At 41.7% G+C, this 26,992-nt stretch overlaps 1 protein-coding gene across 5 annotated transcripts in view; it reads right to left on the bottom strand.

Moving 5' to 3' along the window:
- Positions 1-16,131, bottom strand: part of LOC309342614 (uncharacterized protein C10orf143 homolog) — a 34,668-nt gene extending 18,537 nt beyond the window's left edge. For 4 of the 5 annotated variants that reach the window (XM_081863356.1, XM_081863355.1, XM_081863357.1 and 1 more), the window contains exons 1-5: positions 15,742-15,906; positions 7,917-8,081; positions 7,731-7,796; positions 3,887-5,362; positions 2,400-2,479 (exon numbers count right to left, since the gene is read on the bottom strand). In XM_081863356.1, the coding sequence (XP_081719482.1) occupies positions 5,306-5,362; positions 7,731-7,796; positions 7,917-8,081; positions 15,742-15,807 (354 nt within the window). In that variant the 5' untranslated portion in view covers positions 15,808-15,906 and the 3' untranslated portion in view covers positions 2,400-2,479; positions 3,887-5,305. Of the gene's footprint in view, positions 1-2,399; positions 2,480-3,886; positions 5,363-5,398; positions 5,920-7,730; positions 7,797-7,916; positions 8,082-15,741 lie in introns of those variants that run through there. The other variant, XM_081863354.1, reaches the window with a different exon arrangement.
- Between the last annotated feature and the right edge of the window lie 10,861 nt (positions 16,132-26,992).

The raw sequence follows: 26,992 nt of genomic DNA, 5'->3' as shown, positions 1-26,992 counted from the left end.
TACCATTTGATTTAATTTTTAATTTTTACATTTTAATCAAAAATAGATCAAATGGTGGTGGTACCCCCTGGGAAACATACTTCAGATATGAAGCAGTTTGTGTTTCCTTTAAATATGTAAAGCTGCCATTTATGTATAACTCATGAATGACACCCTGTGTTGCAAGCAAATATCATGCGGCGTTTTCTATACTGCTCCAGTAACAATAATAGAATCACATGCAAGTATAGCCTGGCTCAACAAGGAAAAGACGTGCCACTCAGACATGTCAAGACCAGATTAAATTCAACAGGAAGCTGGTCCTAATTAAGTTCAGTTTCAGAGAACGCTGAAAGACAGAGACTCACACCATACAATCCAGAAGTCGTGCATCGACTGTCGCTGAGCATGTGCAGAGTATCATACTAATGAATACCTATAGTGTTCCTCCACATAATGGGGCACACTATATGCCTTACATAGTGCCCTGGGAAAAATGGTTTCCAGGCACTTTTGAGACTTGACAAACACACCCTTTTAAACAACAACAAAACACAATACAGGCCCCATTCTTTATTGGGATGTTTCAAGTTACATTTGACAGTTTCAGAAGGACACATGGGGTGGGATTCACCTAACGGACCCATCAGTGGAAGCTCTGCTGATAGTCTTCCACTTGCACAATGGGGCTTTTCCTCCTCTTCTCCCACCCTTCACCCTCCCCCAAACACTGGCTCTGCAGAACAGCGGTGGGGGCAGGAAGATTGTTCTGCAGACAAGCTGATAGGCTTGCACAGTTGGAATGCTCAACATTGCACAAGGCTGAATAGCACCTGTGGCATGTTTTAGAAATAATTCATTTCAGAAGTGGTGTAGACTACTTTGAGATTCTATATTAAGCAGTATATAAATGGTTTAATTAAATAAATGTGCTGTTAGGATCAGAGTGCTGTAATGTAAGCTCAAAAGGCCAGATATAGTATAGGAGCAAAATCCTAAACAAGTGCTTAATGCACCTTATTATTTAGATAGCATCACTGGGGTTTATCAAGATCTCAGTCTAGGAAACTAGGAGTGTAGCAGGAGACTATAGGCCTACTGTTCTATTCTCAGAACTCTTCCCCCTTAGCATTTTATCAGTCCATGGGGCTTGGAGGAGGAATGGTACTTGGACCACATCTGATACCTGTTTCCTCATTCTGTTCTTTAATTTGGTGATTGACACTGTGAGACCAGCACTGATTTATCACACAGGTGCGTGTGTGCAGAACTATAGTTCCCCTTCCAATCATGCACACTGTGGAAGGGCAAACTATTCATAAATCAAGGATCATAAGTTGGAGCCAGGCTTTTTCTGCTTGGAGTAGACCTATTGAAATCAATTGAACCTACATTAGTCACTAACTATAGTCTTATTGATTTCAATGGAGTCTGCTTTATGCATGACTAAGTCTGGATCCAATCCAATATATTCAGAATTGTCAAACTAATGTGGTTGAGACTGAATTTATTTTAGTTCCATATTCTGGGATCTTTTCTTGACCTGCACAAGACTGGAACTAGCATCATACTCTGGTTACTTAACTGATGGGCCAATGAATTTATTTAGGGTGTTGTACAACAAATAATGGGGCGCGGTTGCACTGTGGGTTAAACCACAGAGCCTAGGACTTGCCGATCAGAAGGTCGGCGGTTCGAATCCCCACAACGGGGTGAGCTCCCGTTGCTCGGTCCCTGCTCCTGCCAACCTAGCAGTTCGAAAGCACGTCAAAGTGTAAGTAGATAAATAGGTACCGCTCCGGCGGGAAGGTAAATGGCATTTCCGTGCGCTGCTCTGGTTCGCCAGAAGCGGCTTAGTCATGCTGGCCACATAACCCAGAAGCTGTACGCCGGCTCCCTCGGCCAATAAAACAAGATGAGCGCCGCAACCCCAGAGTCGGTCACGACTGGACCTAATGGTCAGGGGTCCCTTTACCTACAACAAATAATTGCTGACTGTTAACACCTCTGTCCCATCCTCATGCTCCATTCAAATGCTATTTGTCATTCATAATTGAGACTGAGCTACAAAAGGTGATCAGGATCCATTTAAAATGAGCCAGTTAAAATGAGCCAGTTAAAATGCACTGACAGCTTTGTTTTCTTTACACATCTGAGTATATTGTGTGTCACGTACAAAGTGCAACTGTTCAATATCTGGGTATGATATTTGAGGCTATGATACTCTTACTGGGACACCTGGTCACAGAGGAGGTGTAGGTATAACACTTCAACAGAATGCTCCCCCACAAAAAGGGGGGAAAGGCTGGCTTATTGTAGATCTGTCAAGAGACCTTGGAATATGCTGACAAAACAAGCCTCAAAAGAAAAAGCTGAGGCCTTAAATCCTGAAGAAAGACCTTTGAGGTCAAACCACTTACCCCAGGGAATCCTGTTCAGGTCAATTCCTGGAGAAAGTGGATTGAGGAATGCAGACCAAGAAATTCTAGCCAGGAAAGAACTAAAAAAAGAAAAAAAGAAAAACAAACTTAAGGAGAAGTCTGGGAACGAAGTGGCCTTGTCATGAAACCAAAACCTCAAGTCTTGAATAGATTTGCTTGCAACTATATTCAGATACCTGTATTTTTTCTACTACAGAGACTATGGGTCTTTGCAACTACTGTCTTTTGATGAAGGCATCCGGGTTTATGGAAGTGATGACAACAATATCACACTGTGGGTGATACACCATCTTTGTCAGGGAAATATCAGCATATAAGGCAGCATTCACCTAATGAACCTCATCACCAGAAGCTTCTGCTTGTACAGTGGGGCTTCCCCCACTTCTCCTCATGCCTCCTGAAATTGGGCTCAGGTGTATCTATTCGGAGAACCCCAAGAACACTACAAAGGGAGGGGGAATCATTCTGTCTGATATGCCTGCACAGACGGAATGTTTGTTTAATTCCACCCATAGTAATTTAATAGAATCATAGAATTGTAGAGTTGGAAAGGACCAGAAGGGTCACCTGGTTCAACCGCCTGTAATGTAGGAAATCTTCTGCCCAACATGAGACTCGAACCCATTACCCTGAGATTAAAAGTCTCATGCTCTACCGACTAAGCTATCCCAGAATTTTTTAAAATTGTGAATGTACCTCTTTATACTGAACCAGGGTTTCAGAAAGATAGATTTCAGAACATACAAATGCCTTCTCAAGTTACTGACAATGAAGCATCTTATGGTACCTGAGAATGGCATGAATTTTTGTGGACTAGAGTCCACTTCATTGGATCCATGAGGCATTTTCCCCTCAGCTGGCAGAAGGGGAGGGAAGTAAACAGGGAAGTCAGGTGGAAATGCAAACTAGTCTGTGACAATCACATTAAAGGGCATTAAATGTATGTAGAATAAGCATAGTGAGCATGCAAAGAAGAAGTCATTAATGATAACACAAATGTCTTTGGTTATTTAATTGACACCTGTGGTGGAACAGGAACATGATTCAAGCCAGAGGCAACAGAACTGAATTTCATGACAGGTTGTAATTCAGTAGTTGCACTTTTCACTGTTTTGCTGTTCAAGAATGGCCACTTTACAAAACTGGTTCATTAAAGAACAATGGGATAATAGGCTTCGTTTTAGTAATAGTAATAGTAATAGTAATAATAATAATAATAATAATAATAATAATAATAATAATGTTATTGTTATTGTTATTTATACCCTGCCCATCTGGCTGGGTTTCCCCAGCTACTCTGGGCGGCTCCCAACAGAGGACTAAAAACAATAAAACTTCAAAAATTAAAAACTTCCCTAAACAGGGATTGTGTAGATTCTCTTTCCACTAGAATTTCACTATGTCTGAAAAAGTCAATAAACAAGAGGGCATAGTGGTCTCCCAAATCCCAAATCAGTGGAACATACCTCCATGAAACAGTGCATGAGTAAAGCCTTCAGTAATATGCAGTCAAACAGACAAGTGAAATTGCCTGCGGTAAGACAGGAAAGAAAAAAGTACGAACCAGATTGTGGGAGAGGGTTAATCTTAATTTTCTTAAATAATGATCTTTTTAAAGAAAGACAAATGTAATAAAAAAAATCAATGCTATCTTTTAAAACCAACATGCAATTTATTTTTTAAAAAAGTTTTCCATAAACACTGATTTACAAAATACAAAGATTTCAAAGGTGAAATAAAAAATAAAAATCTGCATTAAAAGTGATAAGAACCTATATATTATTTTACATATATGAAAGTAGGAGAACAAGGCTTTCTATACAAAAGGATGAATAACATATACACATGTACAAAACTGATCATAAAAAAGTGATAATATTGAAATTTCTCAAAGCAACGCTTTTGTGGTTATAATACTTCCTCCCTATGTAATTTTGGGATATATAGATATGTGTCTATATGTTTGTGTGTTTGTGTGTGTGTGTGTGTGTGTGTCTGTGTATAACTATTTACTCGTCTGTAGAAACCTTTGATCTAAGATTACATTTTCAGTGCACAGTGGCCTGTGTAAATATTCTATAATCTATTAGGAAAGGGGTGTACGGGACGTTATGGGAGGGGTAGTACTTCTGGTGGGGGACACTTCGTGCTCCTTCTAGGGTGGTAGACTGTTCACTTTTGGTCCTCACCCTGCACTCAGCTCTCATCTGTGGCTCCTAGAAATAGTCAGAATATGACACCAGAATGGCTTTGACCGGCCATTCAACTAGAGGAGGCCAGACACACCTGGTTCTATATACTAGGAGGCTTGTGCTATTGCTCATAGGAGTGGTTGCTTTGCAAACAGCTAAAACCCATGCATGTTGTTTCATAAGTAACCCTTACTGTTTTCAACTAAGGCAGTCTTAAAGAATACTCGAGCCACATATTTTGAAGCTGTCTTACAGACTGTGTTGGGACTAATCTGAGTAAACAGAGTATCACACTTCTGGAATTCATAGGACAGAATATGTCTAGTATTGCTTGGTTAACTTATATGAGTAACCACCCACTGGCCTATTGTGTTTCCTATGTGCTTTACATGAATGAACATTGTAATTTCATTGCAAGAAATACTAAGACGGTAGCAATCTAAGGCTGCTGAAAAGTGAGGATGTATGGACTCAACTTTCAAGAAGTATCATTTGCTAGGTTCAATTGGTTGCTACCAAGTAGCTCAACTATAACCTAAGGAATCACAAGATTGATTTTAAGCCTTTTCAGGCAATATCTTCCCCAGATCTAAGATAAACTGCATGAATGTAATAATAATAATTATGAATGTAGTGGAGTGTGGAAAAAGTCTGGAATCTCAAACCAGTCCCTATGTATTTTGTTATGGAGTATCACTGCATCAATGTCCTTTGATCTTCTATAAATCCCATAATATGGCCAAAGTGTCCCTGAAATTGAAAAAAAAAAAAAGCAAATCAGGGGTTACTATACAGATCAGCATTTGCACTATATAGAAAAGGAGAAGCCAACATTGTGCCTTACAGAAGCTGAGGACTACAACTCCCATTAGCCTCAGCTGCATAGCCAATGGTCAGAGATGATGAGATTTGTAGTCCACAACATCCGGAAGCTATCCCTGATGTAGAGAATAAGGAGTAAGCAAAACCCCTGCAAAAATATTAGCAGCCTTGACAAGCATGGGAAGTGTTAGCTTTGATGTCCAAGTAAGACGTTGACTTTGTATTCTATGGCTGGATCTGTAGGGAGCTTCTGAGTGTGGCTGGATATGCTCATCCAATACAGCTGGCCTCCATAAGCCAAATGCTTTCTAAACTGAGCCTACACTACTTTCTTCCTGTTTGCATAAGAACAAAATAATTGCCTTGCTCGCTTAGACCAAGTCCCAGAGAGTCCAGCATTCTGTCTCCAGAGGGGTTGGCCAGATGTCTCCAAAAAGCTCATAAACCAGGCACAGAAGCAACAGCCAACCCATACAGTTCAGCTGCTGCTGGGGACAATCAGAAATAAATTGAATCACCAAAGGCAATGTTTTAGCTATTGTGACTAATAGCCATTGATTATGCATCATGAATTTGTCTAATCCTTCCTTCAGACCATCTAAGCTAATAGACATCACTTTATCATGTGGCAATTTTATAAGTTCATGAATGGCAAATGGGGAAAAAAATTGTCCATACATCCTAAGATGAGAGATGTCAGCACAGGATTCTTAAGTGGCTCCTACTTTTCAGGGAACTTTTCCCATGGGGTAGATGCATGAATACCTGTTTCAGACATTGCACAGAACCACAGAAACAGGAAACAAGAGCTTACTCATGCGCCATTTTTCCTCTGCTTGTCAAATATCTAAAATTGCCCACAGACAACATTCATCACACTTTCCCTGGCTTTTGCAATACTGGAACATGAAGGGAGGACCTTTGACTCCAGTGGCCTAGCCACATGTCATACAAGAAGCTAGTTGCAAAAGGGGTGGGAAGAAATCTTAGTGTTTGTACTGAAACAGGGTCATTTAGCTGTTACGGTAGGACCTCCAAGAACCCTGAGCTACCCTATGAGGTTATACTAAGCAAAAGTGTAAGCTAAGGCCAAGTTATGCATGATTAGGGAAATTGGCAGGCTTTGGTGTCTTTTGCGTGTATGCATGCTGCAGGTCAGCATAGTTCGACCTAGGATTCCATATCAATGAAAAAGCATGTTTCATACATTACAGGAAATGCCACGAGAAGATCTATCTATCATCTATATCTGTTAAATTGGAAAAAACCAGGTAAACGAAGTTCTTGGATTAGCTTTAAATCAAAACATGGCTATTAAAATGGGTTGTAATCCATAACAAATGCCTATATCCTGACCCTCCACAAGGCAGAAGAAAACAAATTAGTTTGGTGTTGGCCAGTGTCATTGTGAATGATCCAGCTCCCTGACAGTGTCCTTTCCTTCAGGAGAGAGGACTTCCCACCAGAAAAAAAAAGACTAATCACATCAGTTTCCATGGGGGAGAAGACCCACCTAGAGGGCTTTTGTGGAATGCCTGCAAAAAGGTCAACCCTTTTTTTGAGCTGCGGACATGGATGCTATTGCACCCCTAAAGCCAACTGATTTCGTTAAATTCCACCAACAAAGGACTCCCATCTGCAAAAGCCTTCCATTCCCTTCAGTAAATAGGATAGGGCTTCACTGGCAAAGAATTGCATGCACAGAGCTGCTGCCTAAACTGAACTGAGTGGGGAAGTCTGCAAGCCCATTACAAAGCACTTGGGGGTCTGGAATGGAGTTGTATTGTCATTGTTGGGACAGAAATAACTTTGCATAATTAAAAAAAATCCAACAACCTTCTGAGACTGAACTAAACTGCTTGGAAATGTTTAAAAGAAGTGTGCCATATGTGTGTCTATAGCTCCCCCCCCCCAATTTGTGGAATTGTACTTCTAAAACTCTGTCCATAAATATTAAAAAGTCTCTTAATTGGACATACTCCTGGAATACAATAATCTACACCTTTTTAACTTGAATTGAGATTCATTTACGTGACTAAACTCTGCTTTCTAGAATGCATTTGAAAAATGAGCCTGAAGTCCCTATATTTTCCAATCTGATGTAGGAAACGTATTAGTTTTGCACTCTGCTAGCATATGGAGAAAAAGCTAAATCAATCTGCCTCTTTTATTTACATGCTTTATCCCGGAGAAATGTAATTGCAGGGTTTTTTTTTATTAACTTTATGTTTTATGGCTCTAATATTTAAGAACAAGCCTATCTTTTATGTCATAGTAAGAAGGTTAATATACTTACAGGTTCTCCAGCAATACATCTTGGGCAAGGCTGGGCTGTAGTTCTGGTTTCATTATCCGGAAATATCTGATTAACAAGCACACATACACAAAATTCTGAAAAAAGCAGCCCCTGGTTGACATTTTTATTATGAAATATATTAACATCTTCTGCTAAAAGCATGGATTTGGGCTACATAAAACATACCACGGAATTTGGCTTTTCTTTCATAATCTGAGGACTAAAAAAATCAGCGGGATCTTTCTGCTTCAAATCCTGCTCCATATCCCAGTAATCCATAGCACACTTGCTTTGTGGGTGGCAAGCGCTGATCACTTGTGGAATAGTCTCTGAACTTCTACATGCTCGTTTCTAAAAGGGGGAATAAAAGGAAAAGAAATTAAGTGTAAAGTTTCTACTACATCCCACTCCTCTGCTTTGCACACAGAAGGTCCCTGACACCTCTGCATGGGGCTGGGAGAGACCCTTGCTTCAAACTCTGGAGAGTACTGCTGCCAGTCAGTGCAGACAGTACAGAGTTAGACATTATACCAATAGTCTGACATGGTATAAAGCAGCTTTCTTCATTCCTATTACATATACACACACACGTGCCATAGAATTCAAACAGCAATATGATAAAATAGAATAAAATAAAAATCAATGTGAGTATTTAATCGACAGTCACAGTGTGGACCACCCGGACAAAGCTCATGCATTACTGGTAGAAACCCTATACTAGAGAGATTTCCTAGGTGTGCTGAAGAATATCAGTTTATAACATTTTTTTAAAAAGACCTAGATATCTGTATCTATCTATCTATCTATCTATCTATCTATCTATCTATCTATCATCTATCATCTATCATCTATCATCTATCTATATCTATCTATCTATCCATCCATCCATCCATCCATCCATCCATCCATCCATCCTAGTTGGTTAGAGCAGGCATGGCCAAACTTGGCCCTCCAGCTTTTTTGGGACTACAATTCCCATCATCCCTGACCACTGGTCCTGTTAGCTAGGGATGAGGATGACGGGAGTTGTAGTCCCAAAACAGCTGGAGGGCTGAGTTTGCCTATGCCTGGGTTAGAGCATGGTGCTTATAACACCAGGGTTGCAGGTTCTATCCCTGTATGGGATGGCTGCATATTCCTGCATTGCAGGTGGTTGGACTGGATGATTCTTAGGGTCCAACTATACAATCTTATGGTTTTATAGTGAAAGACCTGTGCTCAGTGTGTTTCAGGACCTGTGGGATGTATAGGGCAGTGGAGCCACAGGATGCTGAATGTGTCAGTGGTTGTGGTCAAAGAAATAGAAAGGGGGAAGAAGACCTGCATGCATTCCAAACATCCTATATGTACTATCCTTAGCAGGTGGGTATGATTTTCAACCACTCCCAGACCTGACCCCTTTTAATGTTTTTAGAGCAAAGGTTTCTGGAGGGTGGGAGAGTTTTTAACAGCTGTCCTTTCCTTTGAACCTCTGAATCTTCAGATGAGTAGAGCCCTCAGGACTTGTATTAGGGAGTGAAAATCCACTACAATATGCTCACTTGTAGAAAGCAAATTTAAAGTGGATCAATGCAAGAAGAATTTCCAAGGAGAGAGGCTGAAACAAGAGCACTGTTGAGAAAGAAACAAGATATAGCTAAAGGAAGTGAATCAGAAACAAAATATGCATTATGCTATGAATGTGCAAAATGCCTTCCACCGGGAAAACATCCACCTCTTTTGTTACTGCAGAATTTGTCCTTTATTAAAATCTATGGCGTGCAAGTTCAAGTGGCATTAACTAGAGATATGCAGGGGACAAAGGATAAAAGGAAAAAGTGAATTGGTGCTGTGCATTAGATGAAATTTTGCTTATCAAAAATGAAACCAGGCTATTGCTTTGGTTTGGGAGGTACTTAGTATCAGGGACAGAAATTTAGCATACAGAGTAGTTGTCTAAGAATCTTATACCAACGCAGGCAGAACCTACAGAGGTTTCTACAGAGAATTCCAAATTATTCTGAAATTCAATGCCATTGGAAAACATCTCGTGGAATTGCAACAACAGACCAGCATAGAATTCTGATGGCGGATGCTGCATTAATAACACAGTACCTAGCACGTCCATGGCAAAGTCCTACAGGGTCATATAGCTTTGGAGACCACCTTAGGTTATTGAATTTCATCAGAATGGTGCATAAGTGCACCAGACCTGTTCTAACAGGGCTAAAAAGTCTAAATAAGTCAAGAATATAGCTGATAAGGGCTTGGAACAAGATAATTACAACAGTGTCCCACTTTTTAAAAAGTACTGTAAAGTGTAAATCCAAGGATATACAGGCATTTTCTTCTTTGGAAACCTGAGTAGGCAGAGCATTTTTATTTTATCATATGCAAACAAACAGAGGCAGGTATACAATGTCTGAAAAGTTCTATACGGATTAATCCATATCTTCACTTGGTCACAAGTGTCCGACAGCCAAGTACAAAAAGCCCCTGGCGAATTCTGAATGCTGCTCCCAACTACTTTGGGCTCGCCCCTGGGATATGCAGCAGCTTAGTGTTTTCTCAAGGGTCTATCAAGTGTTTAGTGGCACTTGTCTGGAAACAGTAACCATTGTTTCAACAATGGTTGAAATTGTGACCTATTAAACATAGCTTTATACTTTTAGGTAGGAATATGCCTTTTTCTTTAATTGCATTGTGAATTCTGACGTATACAAAATAGCTTAGAAATACAGTAGTGTGTTCGTGTGTAACAAAAAGAGAGGTATAGAACATAGTCAGAATCCAGCCTTCAACTGTTTGCCTTCAAGAAAAGTGGTTTTATGTGTTTCTTGTTTCTGAACTATATATATTGTAGAGCCTGACAAGAGCTGGTTACTATTTGTGTACAATGACAAATAGAAATGAGATTACATTACTTTTCCATGTACAGATTGTGATGAGACATAGTTGAAAACAGGAGTTCACAGAATGTATTTTTTCCTCCTCCTCCTCATATATGGTGTTTCCCTGATGCACAAGGTCTGTAGGTAACTAGTTGGGGTTTTGCTTTCACTTGCACAAACATGAGCAACCCACAGAACCTCTACAAGTAGGCCCTGTTTAGGTTCCCTACAGCTAGTACCTTGGCAGAACTATAAAGAATGAGAAAAAGACAATCCGTTCCAACACCCTCTTTGAAAAGGCACAAATGCAGTCAAGCAAAGCAGTTACAGCTCCCATCACTGAAAACTGGAAGATTCTAGGAACGTCCTCAGAAAGCACATTTAGAGGGCAATCGGCGACACACTCCGGGTGAGTTGAGCAAACTGGCTTTACATGACAGCACACAACCTAAGTGAATCTTAACCAGCCTGTGTAAGTTAGAAGTGGTACTCTACAGAACAAAGGTGAAAGTCTAAACTAGCATTAACATAGAAGTTTCTTGCATGACCTTTGTGTTTACATGTAGTACTGCAGATAAAAGTATCAAGCATTTATTGCACCCATTAGCGTACTGGCAAACCTGAATGAACACACAGCCAGACGATTTCAGACATTTATCTTACAGGCCAGGAAATTGTCTGACTGACCACCCCTGTACAACACATGTAGAATATACTTTAGGGTATAATTTGCACTAAATATATCTGATGTGCATCATGGAAATTTGTTGTAGAGATGTTGGTTATTTGCTCATTAACCTTTATTACCTTTATTGGGGGCAACCCACTCAGATGGGTGGGGTTTAAATTATTATTATTACAAAACTGATGGTTGCCTTTTAGCTCTAGGTAGTTTCCAAGGGGGTGGGGTGGGGATTACCTGACCTGGGTATGTTACTGGAGCTTTTCTCTGTGTCTACAAATTTGATAGTTTTAACAAGGTATTGTTTATTTGGTATTGTTTCTCAATCATCTCTTGTTTCTCTTGACCTAGGGATCTGGATTCAGTAACAGATTGCTGACAGCCTCATAGTAATGCCCCCTTGTTTTAAATGCCTGACAGTGCTTTATATTGCTGCACACTAAGGGTGCATACTAAGACCAAACACTCATCTAATGGTGGTTTGTAATTCATTCATTCATTCAGCTGTCCGTCCTATTGTGGATGCTTTCACGAACCCCATCATCTTTGTCCCCAGCCTGATATTTTTTGGTTTGGCTACTTCTGCATGGAATATACGGCTTGACTCAAGGGATAGGCTAGGCTAGGTTGCCTGCACTCGGCACTCTGGAACGGCTGCATTACCATATGGCTGGAAGCACTTTCTTTGCTAAGTATATCAGTGGGATAAAAATTAAAGGAGACACCAATTACCAACTCTGATCTCAAAAGCTGCAGATAAGACCAATCACCCCTTAAGGGTGATATTAAAACTCACTCTACTGAATATAAAGCATTAAAGAAGATGGCCTTTAGACAGACACTGAAAATGAGGGTGGCATTAGCCTGCATTATTCCGATCAGCATAGCCAACAAATCCAATCCTCCGAAGAAATGCTATTAGTGTCACCAAAAAAGAAAAAGGGGAGGGGGGGGGCTTTGTGCAAAGTCCCTGAAGGAAAAGAAGCAACTAATGTCATTAATGCGTTAACAGCCTCTGGTCACTTAACAGAGTGGTTTTAATAGGCTCTAGAGGGGAAACACGTCCAGCCCTTTTCAGCCAAAGGGAAGGTTAGAGCTGTGTGTGGGTTTTGAAGATAGTGGGTTGGAATCCTTGGGGATTTGCCTGCCTTGTTGTATATTTGCAAATGTCCTTTTAATAAAGCAAATGATGGCTAACTACAATTAAGTACCAAAGGTGGCTCTTTTAACAAGCACATGCCATTGCACTGATAGGTTTAATTACACTATAAAGCTCACCGGAAAACACTTCAGGAAAAAGATATAGGGGCATCAAGCTTTGCAAAATTAGTGTATAACAAATCACTGGTGATTTCAGCTTCCTGTCATGAGTATGCTGCTGCATTTAAATTCCGAGTCTCTTTAAGAAACTGGGTTTTTGCTCACTAAGAAATTTTAAAAGCTCTTTGTGTTAAGAACTTTCCCTTGAACTATTTCCACACAGGCAAAAAAAAACACAAAAACACACACACACAAAAAAACACCTTGTCTGTAAAATATTTGAAGGACCAGGCTCAGTCATGTTTAACTATTAACACTAGAGGGCAAAACAAAATCTTAGTATTTGGTAAAGTAACCCTCAGAAGCGGGAAACAAATTAATATTTTAAAATACAAAGTGCAGGTGTTAGAAATTTCTTTGCTTACAAAGCACACTGAAGTCACCTGCAGTATCATTTCAGGGGATGTTATTTAGTTTAGTCCCAATGTATTTATTTATATTTTTTAGGTTTGTGAAGAAGTAGGTTGGTATAGAACAGGGGAGGGGAATTTGTTGCTGGGCTGACGTTGCTGAACTGCACCTTGGACTCTCAGCCATCCTGGTTGGGGCTAATGGCAGGTTTAGTCCAAGAGCATCTGAAGGGCCACAGTTTCCCCATCCACGGGAGGCAAATCACATAAGGGAACCACATTGCCTACTCCTGTCATAGTTAAGTATTTCAAATTCCCAGGTATCAGTAGGTAAGGTGCCCAGGCAACTGGTTATTATTTTTTTTCAAGCTCCAGGCAATGCTTTCTCTTCAGTGCACACGACATCCACCGTTTCCTCCTTTGGAAGTGACAATGTGTTATGTCAGATGCATCTACAACTTATAACTGGGTAATGGTTTCTGACATTTATGTATCGCGAAGTGGCTACATATTTCTCCATTCTCACGTCCCTGACAGCTCATGAAATTTCCTTGTCAGAATCTGCTACTTCCTTGCAAGGGTGGAAAGGTCTGATGAATGAGGAGACCCTTTAGGAAGGTGACGTAGGAGAATCACTTGAAGGTTTGAAGAGGCAGTAAAAGTATCTGACAGGGATAGGCCTAAGAACACCAGAAGTGATGCATGAAGCAAAAGGTTTATGACCCAGAGTATCTTTGTTCAGGCCTTTGGTTTTATGGTTTGGTCTTTTAAAAGGATAACACTGAGTTCATGTAAGCCAAAAGAAGAAGAAACCCCAGGAAGTTGGTTGTAACTGCTAGTAGTCACCTACCAGTTTTTTAACCACCCTGTCTCCGAGTGCAGATATGGAAGGCAGAGATGATGATGATGGTGATAATAATAATAATAATAATAATAATAATAATAATAATAATATTTATACCCTGCCCATCTGGCTGGGTTTCCCCAGCCACTCTGGGCGGCTTCCAACAGAATATTAAACATTAAAAGCTTCCCGAAACAGGGCTGCCTTCAGATGTCTTCTAAAAGTCTGGTAGTTGTTGTTCTCTTTGACATCTGGTGGGAGGGCATTCCACAGGGCGGGTGCCACTACTGAGAAGGCCCTCTGCCTGGTTCCCTGTAACTTGGCTTCTTGCAGCGAGGGAACTGCCAGAAGGCCCTCGGCACTGGACCTCAGAGAGAAGGCAGAGAATGAGAGAGCAAGATGGTTTCCAGAGGGATAGCCATGTTAGTCTGTTTCAGAAAAGAAACCAAACCAAATCAAAGAGGCTAATAGCGCTTTAGTGCATGGGACCATTTTAATACCTTGCTTGTCCACAAGTCATTTCAGAACAGAAAGGGCTCAGGGTTGCCGATGTGCACTTACCCCATGCTGCCAGGCAATATCCTTGGCAGTGGAGAGGAAAGCACAGGTGCAAATTTGGGCAAGCTATGACGGGAGATTTGGGTAGTTCAAATCTGCTTGGCTCCTTTCAGCCCAGCAAAAATACCTGTCAGTCCCAAGTCCAACTTAAGAAACAAGGCCATCCTTCAGCTCTGAACCTAGCTCAGGGCAAAAAGGTGGCTTAGCATGCTCACCTGCTACCTAAGCCAGCTCCAGGCTTTTGGGGCCATAGACGAAGGTGCCTTTAGCTGCCCTTTAACTCCTTTCCAAAGTGCCAGGGTCTCCTTCCTTTCCCTCTCCCACTGAGCCTAAATCTGCCCAGCTGCCCAGGATGAGGACACAAGAAGCTGCTTCTCCATCTCTTCACTCTTGTCACTGCCTGGATATTCAGAGGGGGCAGGTGAACAGGCAGGAGGCTGTGGGGGTTAACAGTTGGTTGCCTGCATGAATACTGGCCTCTGTAGGTGCCCACTCACAGCTCTGGCCTTTGGGGCTGAAGGGTACAGAAAGCAAGATCCCCACTAACTTCAGCTTCAAATACAATATGGGAAATGGGACAAGGCAGGAATTCTCAGATCTTCTGCTCTGAGGGCTCTCTTGAGACACCTGAAAATTACAGAGGCCCACCAGTCACAAAACAGTTGCAGATGGAGCCGGAGTTCGGCGTAATTAGCTGGCAAGTACTGACATAATTTTTCTACTGTTATCTAACCCACTTTTGGAAATAGGAAACTTAAAGGAGAGCGAGCGAGCGAGAGAGAGAGCGCACGCGCGCCAAGACATTTACGTTCGGGAAATACTGAACATAAATGCTACAGATTTGGAGGTTGTGAAAAAGTTGCAAAGTATTCCTACTCATTAGAGCTCCGCCAGCTCTTTCAGACAATACTAACTCGCCTGGACCTTGTAGCGAGCGAACGTGTGTGCGCGCGCCTTGAAATGCAAGGCTGGCACATTAACTTGCAAAGTCCTGTAAGGGCTTAAGCGGCTCCTTTTGCTTGCTTAGAATTGCAACAAGCAGCCCTGCTCTTTTCGTGAAGTTTGCTTTCTCTCCCCTCCGCCCTGCCCGGTTTTCCTACCCTCTTCTTTAGCTCTTGCTTTGAGAGGCTCGCAATGAAAATAATACGCGCGCGCTCTGCCTTTATCACTTTCGCTTTCCAACTTGGAAAGCCGGCCGCAAAACCTGCATTCAGGAGAGGGGCTGCGGAGGCGGAGGAGAGACGGAGAGCGGCACAGGGGTAGGGGGGGGGGCTCGTTGCTTTAGCGGATGTTACAGCGCATGCTCAAGCCTACACGTATCAGGCCGGGCAGCAGCAGCAGCGGCTCTTGTTGCGCGCAGCCTGCTAGAGCTGAGCGGGGGACTTACGCGCTCCGGCTCGTGCATGCTCAGCTCCGCGGGCCTCGCTCTCCGCCGATCCGCCACCAGGTTCATGGCCACTTGACAGGCCGTTTCTCTCACTGCGCGCTCGGTCCCTCCGCGCCGCTTCTCGTGGGGCTGCGCGCCTGGCGCTCCACCCCTTTCCTTTTCGTAGCCAATCCTCCTAATCTGGCCGGCGAAGGATAGAGCGGCCTCCGTGTGTGTCTTTCTCCTTGCAAGGCCCGGCTGATAGAGCCCAGAGCTGTTTGGTGCAAGTTTACGATGCCCAGATGTAACGATACCAGGAAGTAATGCAGTGATCGATCCGTGAGAAAAATGCAAGCAGGGCTCAGGGCTTCTGCAGCGAATCGGGTTATTATTATTCCCCTACCCCCCCCCCCCAAGATTTTTTAAACGACCTTTTTTAGTTACTGAAAAAACATCTAACCCCTCCTTTCAAATTCAGTGAGGCGAGGTAGTCGGAGCACACTGTTCTTTGAAAGGATGCTTTGGCAGAAACTTCCTAGTCGTTCTGGTAATCACTCGCAAATTAACTTGCTGTCAAAGACTTTGAGTCTATAGCAGCAGAAATGGTTTGTTTCTGAATTGAAATAATCACCTCTCTTGGAAAGTTTCATTAATTTTATAAACCATTTCAGCACAACCCATATCCGTTTTACAAAGGTAGATGGGGACCTCTTGGCACAACAAGATTCCCTGAAGGAGATGAGCTTTATCATGTGTGGTCCAAAGCTGTTTATTTCTTACCATTGTAAGTATGGAGTGCATTCAATGAACATCCAGTTTGTGTTTTCCTTCTAATGCATCAACCTCTGAGATGGAATGATGAGGAGCATCAGCTCTTGGGTCATGTGGAAAAGAGTGTTATATGTGCTAGTATTAGCTTTAAATTACCCTGCCCTGTCATAGTAACCCAGACGGATAATAATTATTAAAAGAATACTCTGTTATCTAGATGATGGTGATGATAATTTGTTAAGATTGTATACCGCCATTCATCTGTAGATCTCTGGGTGCTCCACAGCACAACCATACAAGATAAAAACACAAGGTCCATGCAGATTCCAAGTAGGTTTTGAGCCACCTCCTCATAGGAACTTGTGAATTGGAGGTCCTGGAAATAAGCCTCTTGTAGTTTTTAGGAACTTTTGTGGACTTACTGAAAATGCTGGCTTAGAACTGAAAATATCAGGAGTTCTATGCAAGACATATAGGCCTGTGATGGAGAGGTAGGTCTTCATACCATCTTTGATGTCTGCATTCTCTTAGAGAACATTCTGCCCAACAACTAGTAGTACAGTGGTACCTTGGGTTACAGACACTGCTAACCTAGAAATAGTACCATGGGTTAAGAACTTTGCTTCAGGATGAGAACAGAAATCGCGCGACGGTGGTGCGACAGCAGCAGGAGGCCCCATTAGCTAAAGTGGTACCTCAGGTTAAGAACAGTTTCAGGTTAAGAACAGACCTCCAGAATGAATTAAGTTCTTAACCTGAGGTACCACTGTAGTTGGTTTCCATTGACTTTTCTACTTGGTGCCCCAACCAAAATTAATCTTCAGCTTTGTTAATATACCATAAAAACAGTCTAGATTTTCTTTATTCTTGTTTTATACCTACCAAGGAACCTGTGTGTTTTGCCTAAGTATGGAGACAGGTATGGGTAACTAGATTTTACATTTTCAAAAAGGTGGTTCAATCATTGCTTCTTCTTTGCCATAGACCCAGGTGCAACCCCAAACCAGCATAACTGTTAGGAGAGTCTCATTTGAATGTCTGCTACCTTGTAGCATTTCCCATCTTTAGACTGTATAAATGAAGACTCCATAGCTTCAGCATTAGCCAGTTTTTCCCCTATTGCCTTGTTTACCGAAGCCTGATGAAGGGTTCCAAAAAACACATTTGTTGGCCTGAAATATTGCCCCATGTGGCTTTTGGAATTCATTTGTTTTATATATTTATTCAGGAACCTGTTAAGAACCTTCAAATGTAGAATGGTTATCTAGTCTTTGTTGTCCTCTAGCATGGGTGGTGTTACTGACTCTGTGACATCCTCTATGGCCCAAGTGTCTAGCAGAGACCATGTAGCCAGACACAACCTCAGCTGTATGGCTGTCCAAATCCTCATACATTTTGGTGTTTCTGGAGTCCAGCAGTTAATCCATGTATGAGGCTGTCCAAATCCTCATACATTTTGGTGTTTCTGGAGTCCAGCAGTTAATCCATTGCAGACTAGATGAAGTTTAAAATCACAACTGTTTGGGAATAAATAAATAGTCTTCTTTTCACAGATACTAGATATCTGCAGTTCCCTGGAGCACCAAGTGTGACACACACACACACACACACACACACACACACACACACACACACCTGTTGCTATTCCTGTTTCATAATAGAGTGTTACTAATATGCAGCTCAGCAGCAGTATCTGTAGGTTTCAGCTCTGATCAATAATGATGTTTAGATAACATCCTTTGAGGTTTTAAGCATTTCTCCAACGAGAACACAAGCTATGGTTGTTGTTTCTAGGGACGGTTTTTTATTTTTAAAGATCTGTGGATTGTAGTCTCCCATACTTTTAAAAAAAGACCACAAGAGAATATTTACAAGTCACAGGGACACTCAAGATTTATAAATTAAGACCCCACCCAACAGATTTTAGTAGGCAAAAATAATCTTGCTGACACATAGTCTAAACAGTCTATGTGTTGTAATGGATTCCACTAAAGGTGTTTTCTTGATCAGATCATTTCCCCAAGTCAGTCGTGTTACTCTACACAATTGAACGGAAGGCTCATGGTACTCATGACAGGGCAGTTTCATGACAGGAAATATTACTGAAGGGTTAAGTAAAAGTTTATGGCACTGTACCAGAGTCAGCATTTTGAGAGCGAAAACAATTGCAGTTCTCCCATTGCCTCGCTGGTAGGGCACATGGCTTTGCATGCAAATAGCCTCAGGTTTAATGCCAGGTGTCTCCAGGTAGGGGTGGGTGGGAAAAACTCCTGCATGGAACCCTGGAGTGCTGTTGGTCAGTGCAGAGAAGGGTTTCCCAAACTTGGGTCTCCAGCTGTTTCTGGACTACAGTTCCCATCATCCCTGACCACTGGTCCTGCTAGCTAGGGAAGATGGGAGTTGTAGTCCAAAAACAGCTGGCGACCCAAGTTTGGCAAATCCTGGTGCAGAGTCTTGCCCAAGGCAACCCAAACTGGTAAATATTTTGAGAAGGCCCTAGAGCAGGCATGGCCAAACTTGGCCCTCCAGCTGTTTTGGGACTATGATTCCCATCATCCTTAGCTAACAGGACCAGTGGTCAGGGGTGATGGGAATTGTAGTCCCAAAAAAGCTGGAGGGCCAAGTTTGGCCATGCCTGCCCTAGAGGATTGGGAAATACAGATATTTTATCACCATCAGAACTCTTTTGTTACTTTATGTCAAAAGACAGTCCCCTCCTGTTGAAAGTACTCCGTGTAACAGAATTGCTCAGTTCCAGAATATGATACAATTACTCTATGGCAACTTGGGGGCAAGGAATATTGAAACAGCATTCTAGTGTCTGAACGGTTGCCTCCCATCATTAGTAATATTTAGCATTTACAAAGTGCTTTCGTGTGTTCGAAGTTCTTCACTTAATTGCCTAGCGGTAATCCTTATTATGAAAAGTAGGTCAGTGTTATTATCAACACCCATATTGCAAATGGAGAGATGAAGCTGAGAGAGACGGGCTTGCCTAAGGACACATAGTGAATTCATCGCAGAGGTGTAGTTCCATGTATGTTTAGTCAGAAGTATGTCCCAGGGTTCGCTGGGACTTATTCTCTTGAGGTGATTTTGTGTTCATAGAGGTGTAACCTTTCAGAGGTCAACTCAGAAGCAACCACTACTGAGTTCACTGGGACTTATTCCCAGGAAAGTTGGTGTTGGATTGTATGCTTATGTATTATGAGAAATGTTATTATTAACGAATATGGCTAAATAAGGCCACAATATTGTTTTAATAATGCTCAGTGTCTGTAGCAGTCCTTTCCAATTTTGTCAGGGCTTTTCTGTATAATACAATGATATAAGTGACATCTGCAGAACAGGTCGTCATGGAAACGATGTAGCTCATTTAAACATGCATTTACTTTGTCTGGTGGTTGACCAAAGGCAATGGGGGCCGTGGTGGGGTGGGAAATTTCTGCATTAATGGTGAAACAAAATCCATCTTCCACTACTTTGGATTCTAATCTGGATTAGAAATAGTTTTTGCAGGATTTGCCCGGAGAGGGCTTGTTGGAACATTGGCAGAAGCAAGTTAGAGTAAATAGCAGTCTTCCGACCCAAACTGAGTATCAGTTCAGGGAGGCCTCCAAGTCACATGAAGTTCTATCAGCCTTTGGCAATGGTTGACTGTGATTTGAATTCTAGTGCTGTTGATGTTAGATGTATAATAGGCTCACAAGTAGTTCTGAAGATAAAAGACCACCTCTAAGACTGCTATACATAGTTGTCTGGGAGTAAGTGCCATTGAACTCAATGGGCTTAATTCTGAGCAGACATAGCTAAGATTTCATTGTAAGGTGGAGTCTCACTTATCTTTCATAGTGGCTTGAATTACAGCCTGGATAGCTCAGTTGGATAGGGCATGGTGCTGATATTACCAAGGTTGCAGGTTTGATTCCTGTATGGGACAGCTGCATATTCCTGCATTGTGGGGGGTTGGACTTGATGATCCTCAGGGTCTTTTCCAACTCTATATGATTCAATGAGTCTTATTATTCTAGCTTACAGCATCATTCTAGCTATGCTGCAATCTTATGCCACTTACCGGGCAGTAAACCCTATTTAATTTAATGGGACTTCTGACCATAGGTGTGGTTAGAACTAGTCTCGTTAACTATAACAAGTGTGAAGAACCTTTGGCCCTCCAGATGTTGTTGAACTACAACTCTCATCAGCCCTAGCAGGCCTGGTCAATAGCCAGGATAATGGGAATTGTAGTTCTGCAACATCTGGTAGGCCAAAGGTTCCCCACAACTTGGCTATACCAATGTATGCCAACAGATATAATGGGATATACCTCACTGTTACAAGCAGAAGGTATACTTTTGCTGAAGAAAGTCGCATCAAACAAAACACAAATTTAGTATGATAAGTCTCAGTGTAACACTGTTCAGAATATTTTTATGGATATAAAATTACAGGAGGTTATTATTTTTTCTGTGCTATTACTGATTTTCCCCCATTCTTTGTGCTGGTAACCTGCATCTGTCTTCTCATTTTACAACAGAAATGCAAATGCACTATTAAAAACACAGTATAAAAAGTTTGGCTATACTTAGAGGATAGTGCTAACTTTATACCCCACACCCAATTTCCTAGCCAGCTAATAATAAAAACAAAAAGCTTTAACAACAATGTATAGTCACTCATCTTCAGAGGGTGTTGATGCCATCTACAGACAAGCAGCTATCTTTACAACTCAGACTTGTAAAAAGACTCATTTCTAAGAAATATTGTAATGGCTTAATTAAACCATGGATTTATTTATTGGAAAAATAAAGAACGATTAAGATACATTTCCTTTAGCAAGATTAGGAGGTCAAAGGATCTAAGATATTGTAACTCAAATATTTGATGAAAATGTTGCATAGCAAATGGAATCAGCATTTTTCTCACTTTTGGACATCTGGTTAAGCTTGCCTGTTATTCTTATATGAACTCTTGTAGACTTTCATCTGACTTTTTGCCTTATATTCTTTTCTTATGTTAACTCCATATTCATTTGCTTTCTCCTTGCTTTTCCTGGGCTTGTTGGCATTTGGCAGCAGCTACAGCAGAGAATTATCAAGGCAGTTGGGGCGGCGGCACTAAATATTTAGCTGGCTTTTTTTGCAGTTACACTCTTACTTTGCCCTCTTCTGAACACAGCCTTGTACTTTCCTGCTAAGACCATTCCCCTTCCCCAGGGGCGGAGTTGTGGGTGGGCATCTGGGACCTCACTGTGACCCGAAAGGGGGCGGAGTGGTGCCACCCACATCATCGGGACTCCCAGCAGCATCATACCCCCCCGGCTGGCCAATCGGGTTAGCCAGGGGGTGTGGCTGCTGCCGTTTAAATCACAGCACGGCTGGGGGGTGGCCTCCTTTCACCTCCTTCTTCGGATCACCCAGCCCACCCACCCTCTTTTTATGCGTTGCTTGACTTTGGCCTTGCTATGGACTAATGTTGGTCACCTTATTGTTGAGGCCAGGTAGGAATTTTTCCACTTGGCAAATGGGCACCAGCCATTTGGTTTTCGCCTACCTTGTAGCAATCGTCACAACTTTGTAAGGTTAGGCGGTTAGGCGGTTAGGCATTAGGTAAGCCTGGTTCATGGGAGGGGAGGTTGTTGCCTCCACCTGCCCCTCCTTGTTAAGGGTATCCTGTTAAAGGGATCCAGGGGTGTGGATCCTGTCCAAAGCCTGGGCATGGGCTAGGACCACAACCCCATCAGAGACCCTGGGGGTGCTCTTAATTGATGTATATCATAGGGCACCCCCTATTAGTGGTTGACCCTTAAGAGGATTTCCTGTGGGCATGCAGGAGTCAGGATATAGTCTGGTTTCACCCAATGCCAAAGCCAAACCGCTCACATCTGTAACCAATAAAGTTGTGTCTTTCTTTACCCCATTAACTCAAAATACTTGCATCCATGTGCTTATTATCTAAGGGGAACTTTGGGCCCCGGGGCCTTGCCACACAAACAAATTTTAGCCCCCTTATCTTACTTAGTGGTTTATTTTATTCAGGTGACCATGTTCTTTTCTGTAAGCAATCTTTACTTGCTTTTGTCTTTATCCCCTCAATTGGGAACAAGGAAAAAAATTACAAGGGTATCTTCACTTTCTGGTGAGCCTTGTTTGAGCTCAGGCAAAGAGATCACTAAACTTCTCACTGTGTGTTCTGCCTTGGTCAAAAAATGGATCTCACATAAGTAAAGGGAAGCTTATTAACATTCATAAATTTTAGACATTTTGGCACCTGAGGTTTCCTCCCTGCTAGGGGAGAATGGGTAAGGGGAAATCCTCATCAGGATCAAGGGGGAAAAGATTGATATTGGAATCTGCTGCCCTGGAGGATCCTACTGCTTGAGGCAGTTGCCTCACCTTGCCTCATGGGTGAACTGGCCCTGAAAGATTTTATATGTGGCTGGTTTAATTAGAATAGCTTCCCCTTCTTTTACTGCAGTGTTTCCCAAGCTTGGGTCTCCAGCTGTTTTTGGACTACAATTCTCATCATCCCTGACCACTGCTCCTGTTAGCTTGGGATGATGGAAGTTGTAGTCCAAAAACAGCTGGAGACCCAATTTTGAGAAACACTGCTTTACTGGCTTTGTAGAGTTATCTTATGTGTGTGTAAATATAAAGTAAAAAAGGGGGGGAGTGACATTTCAATTGTAAACACATATGTGATAACTTACTTCATTTGAGTTTAGTTCCAAGTAGGTGTATGAGGGGGATTGTAACCTGGTTATGGATTTATTGAATGTGGGATGTGGCTCAAAATAAACACTTGCAGCATGCTTCAATTATAAGAAGCTATACATGCTTATAAACACTAGATATTGGATAAGTAGGTTAAATGCAAAAGTAATCTTCGACAAATAAAACATGGCATTTTGAAAGCATTAATTAAATTCCAGCATTCGCTGCCTTCAAACGCATATACTCAAACAGTAAGTTATTTTCGAAGTGGTTTGTATACTAGCATATTATCAGCAACTGGAAAACGCACAATATGTTTCTGGCAAAATATTATGAAAATACTTTATTCATAAAAGAACTCCCCAACCCAATTAATATATGAGCTCCCAAACCCAATTAATACATAATAAGCAGTGCTGAGGCTCCCCACAGTACTATAATTTCCCAGAACTGGAAGAGGGTGGGTTACCAGAAAATTGGTGGTGGTGATGGAGAGGTTTTAAGGTATTCCTTTAAGACATTTGGTTACGTTTTTATGTATTTTATTATAGAGCAATGGAGAAATAAAATTTATGTATGAAATTTAACCTTCTGTTTGCCTTGAATTCATTTTAATGTGTTTTCCCTTGACTTCAGTCTTTCCTTCCCCTTGTGACCTGGAAAGATGTGTCCCTCGTCCACTGCGATGACTTTGACTGGCTGTGTGTGTGAGGCAGGCAGTTTTAAGGCCAAAGAGCTTAAAGAAGTAAATCCCATTTTCCTCCTTCAGATAAAAATAGTGGTTCCAACGGGAGTACAGAATTCTGTTTAACGGTGCTAATTTTTAATGGGGGAATTTCTCCTGTAAATACAATGAAATAAAAACTGAAATGGTCAGGAATGTGTTTTTTGACAGGTTCAGTAATTCTCCCTCCCTAACATATGTATAATATGAGGTCTCCATAAATAATTTGTGATGCTTTTTGAGCTATTGCCGATGAGATACATTCTGATGATAAGGACCGTAAGCCTAAAAACCAGTTACAAGTGACCAATTCCTAGGAACTCCAATTGGAATACTCATGAGCAAGTCAGTACAGAATAGGAGATGGGCCATGTGGTCCTCAGTATCTTTTTTACCTCTTAATATGTTTTGCCCTAGAGTTAGATATGGATTTTGCAATCAGCTTCCTTTTGACTTAAGGTGAGTACCTGCACATCTGGAAACTTTGGTTTCCGTACTCAAAAAGCTGTGCTCGCTGCTGCCCTGTTCACTTCAGTGGGGCTCGTATTGGCTGAGCGGTTGGAGGATTATACTTGTCTGGGAGGTTTGCCAGATTAATTTGGCCCGCTGCCTGTTGTTCAATCTGGAGCTACTGAAGCCCTTGGTTTCTCTGGGACCCTGCTGCCAGATATTCCATATGGGATGCCCAGAAATATAGCCTAACATTAGGGAGATTTAGTTCTCCCATGTCTCAATGGGCCTATACATTTTTAATGACAATTCTTGTTTTTTGCCTACCAAATGAACCTTGAAAAGGTCTTGTGGAGCTTATTAAAGTGTGAGGTTTTAAATTCTCTGAAACAGTTGTAGTTGATATAAGAGACTAGGGAGGGTATTTATTTTAGGAAGCGGTATTCTTTCCATAATTGGTGCAGGGAGATTCATCCACCTATGCAGATGATCCTTAACATTCAGTGACATCAGGTTTGTACTTGGTTGTTGAATGGCTTCATTAGCATCTTAAAACTAGAATAAGGACGTGTAGTGTTAAGGGCTTAAGGAGGTTTCTTAGTCATAGATGTGGTGTGCTAAAAGAAACTGCAGAAGCAGAGCAAAACAGAGGGTGTTTGTTTTTTGCTATTTGTTAGACCCTGCAGTCTGATGCACACAGTGCTGATGTTGGTGCAAGTTATTTGCATGTAATGGCACGACCCAGCAAAAGGAACCACCCTGGTAACTGGGGCTTCCCTCTGATTGATTATGCAAAACAAAAACTTCCCTATGGCCACAGAGCTTTCCAAGTCCATAGCCAGCAAAATATGCAAACTCCATATATTTTGCAGCTGCTTCCCTTTTCTTCTGCTGCCTCCCAGTCTCGTACCCCTGCTCTGTTCCTCTATTCTCAGTTGACATCCTCAGAGATTGCTTTGCATACACAAGGAAACGGTCAAGAAGAATAGCTGTGGCCTTCTTCTAAAATTTAGGCCTAAAATAAACGACAATGGTTTCTAGACAAGCAAGTTCATGACATATTTTGGAGGGAAAGGTCATAGCTTCGTGGTAGAGCATTGCTTGCTTGCATGGTTCAGTCCTTGGCACCTCCAGCTAGGGATAGGAATGTCTCCTGTCTGAAACACTGGAAAGCCACTGCTTGAAAGGTAGACAGGACAGGGCTACATGGACCAATGGTCTGATTCAGGGCTTGTCCACACTTCTGTCTGTCCTGTCACTTCTCCCCAGGAAAATCTGCTGTTTACTGCTGAATTGGAACAAACGCCAATCGGGTTTTCTACATCAATCGGTTTGAGGAAAGAATGTGCTTTAAATCTATAGTTTGTACACAGCCTGGGACTTGCACAGCAACAAAGCTCATTGGGTGACCTTTTGATACAGTATAAGGCAGCTTCCTCTGTTCCTAATTTGATGAATTATGGTGGGAGCAGTTTAAAGAAACTGGTACATGTGGTGGCTTCTCTTCGGAATCCTTGGATTTAACTGAAGTTTATTGCTACAAATTGCTTTCAGCCACTAAAACAGGATTGCTTACACTTGAGTAGATTTAAGCTTATTTCAATCAAATGGGAGTGGTTGTGCTTCTGAGGGATGAGTTTAGGTGAGTTGTATTTCTAAACAACATTACCCCTCCCCTTTCCCTCAAGGCTCTTATAATTTTAACAGATGCATGCTAAGCAAATTCAACAAGTGAAACTCATCTCAAAACTGCACTTCCATGTTGAGAAAGCTTCTTTGTTGGTTTTTATGTTCAAGACAGTCAACTTGCCTGTGCTTGAGCAGGAGCTAATATTAAGTCTCTACTCTTCTTTTACAAAGCATTGGACCTTTTACTCATCACAAATGGCAGGAAGAACAGAATTGTATCTTCATTCCCCTAAACAACACAGCCATGTTATGCTGAACATAGGATCAAACTACACAGTTGTATTCTTTCAGCTCAACCCTATGGAGGTTATCTTGAAAGGCAGGAAGTCCCACTTTCATGTAAATACGGGGTTTACAGACTTGTACATGCTTACCTTGGAAGTGACTGAAATCAGTGTCACTTATTTCTGTGTTATGCATAGGATTGAGGTGCAGTTTATATTGGATATAGCAGGCATACTTATGAGTAAGTTTGAAAAGGAGGTTTGACTGTATGCATTTTTTTGGGTAATATTTACAATAGCTTAAAGCCTTACTGAAAGGAGTATAAAATTGTTAAGTATGTCCCAATTAGCTGGGGTGCTGAAATTTGTGGTACATGTTTTGAAGGTGTCCAAATAGTAATAATAATAATGGACTCTTGCACAACAATCCTTTCAAAATGGGGGGTGAGGGGCTATTGGTGCATCCCAAATACTGTAGTCAAGCTACCAGTACTTCTGCATTAGCTAGAAAAATGAAATTTGGTACAGTACGGTATTGCAAACAGGACTAGATATCGGAATGACCAGGAAATGCTACAAAGAAGGCAATTGTATGTCTCTGTGTATTGAGGCCAGGAGATGCCCTGTCTCTCACTTTCTAATTTAACCTTAAAGTTTCTTACTTGCCCCACACCCCCATACGAAGTAGTGGACCCATTAGT

Source organism: Podarcis erhardii (genome assembly GCF_964252035.2).
Source record: "Podarcis erhardii genome assembly, chromosome: 5".
Classification (NCBI taxonomy): Eukaryota; Metazoa; Chordata; class Lepidosauria; order Squamata; family Lacertidae; genus Podarcis; species Podarcis erhardii.
This window is presented reverse-complemented; position numbering and strand designations above follow the sequence as displayed.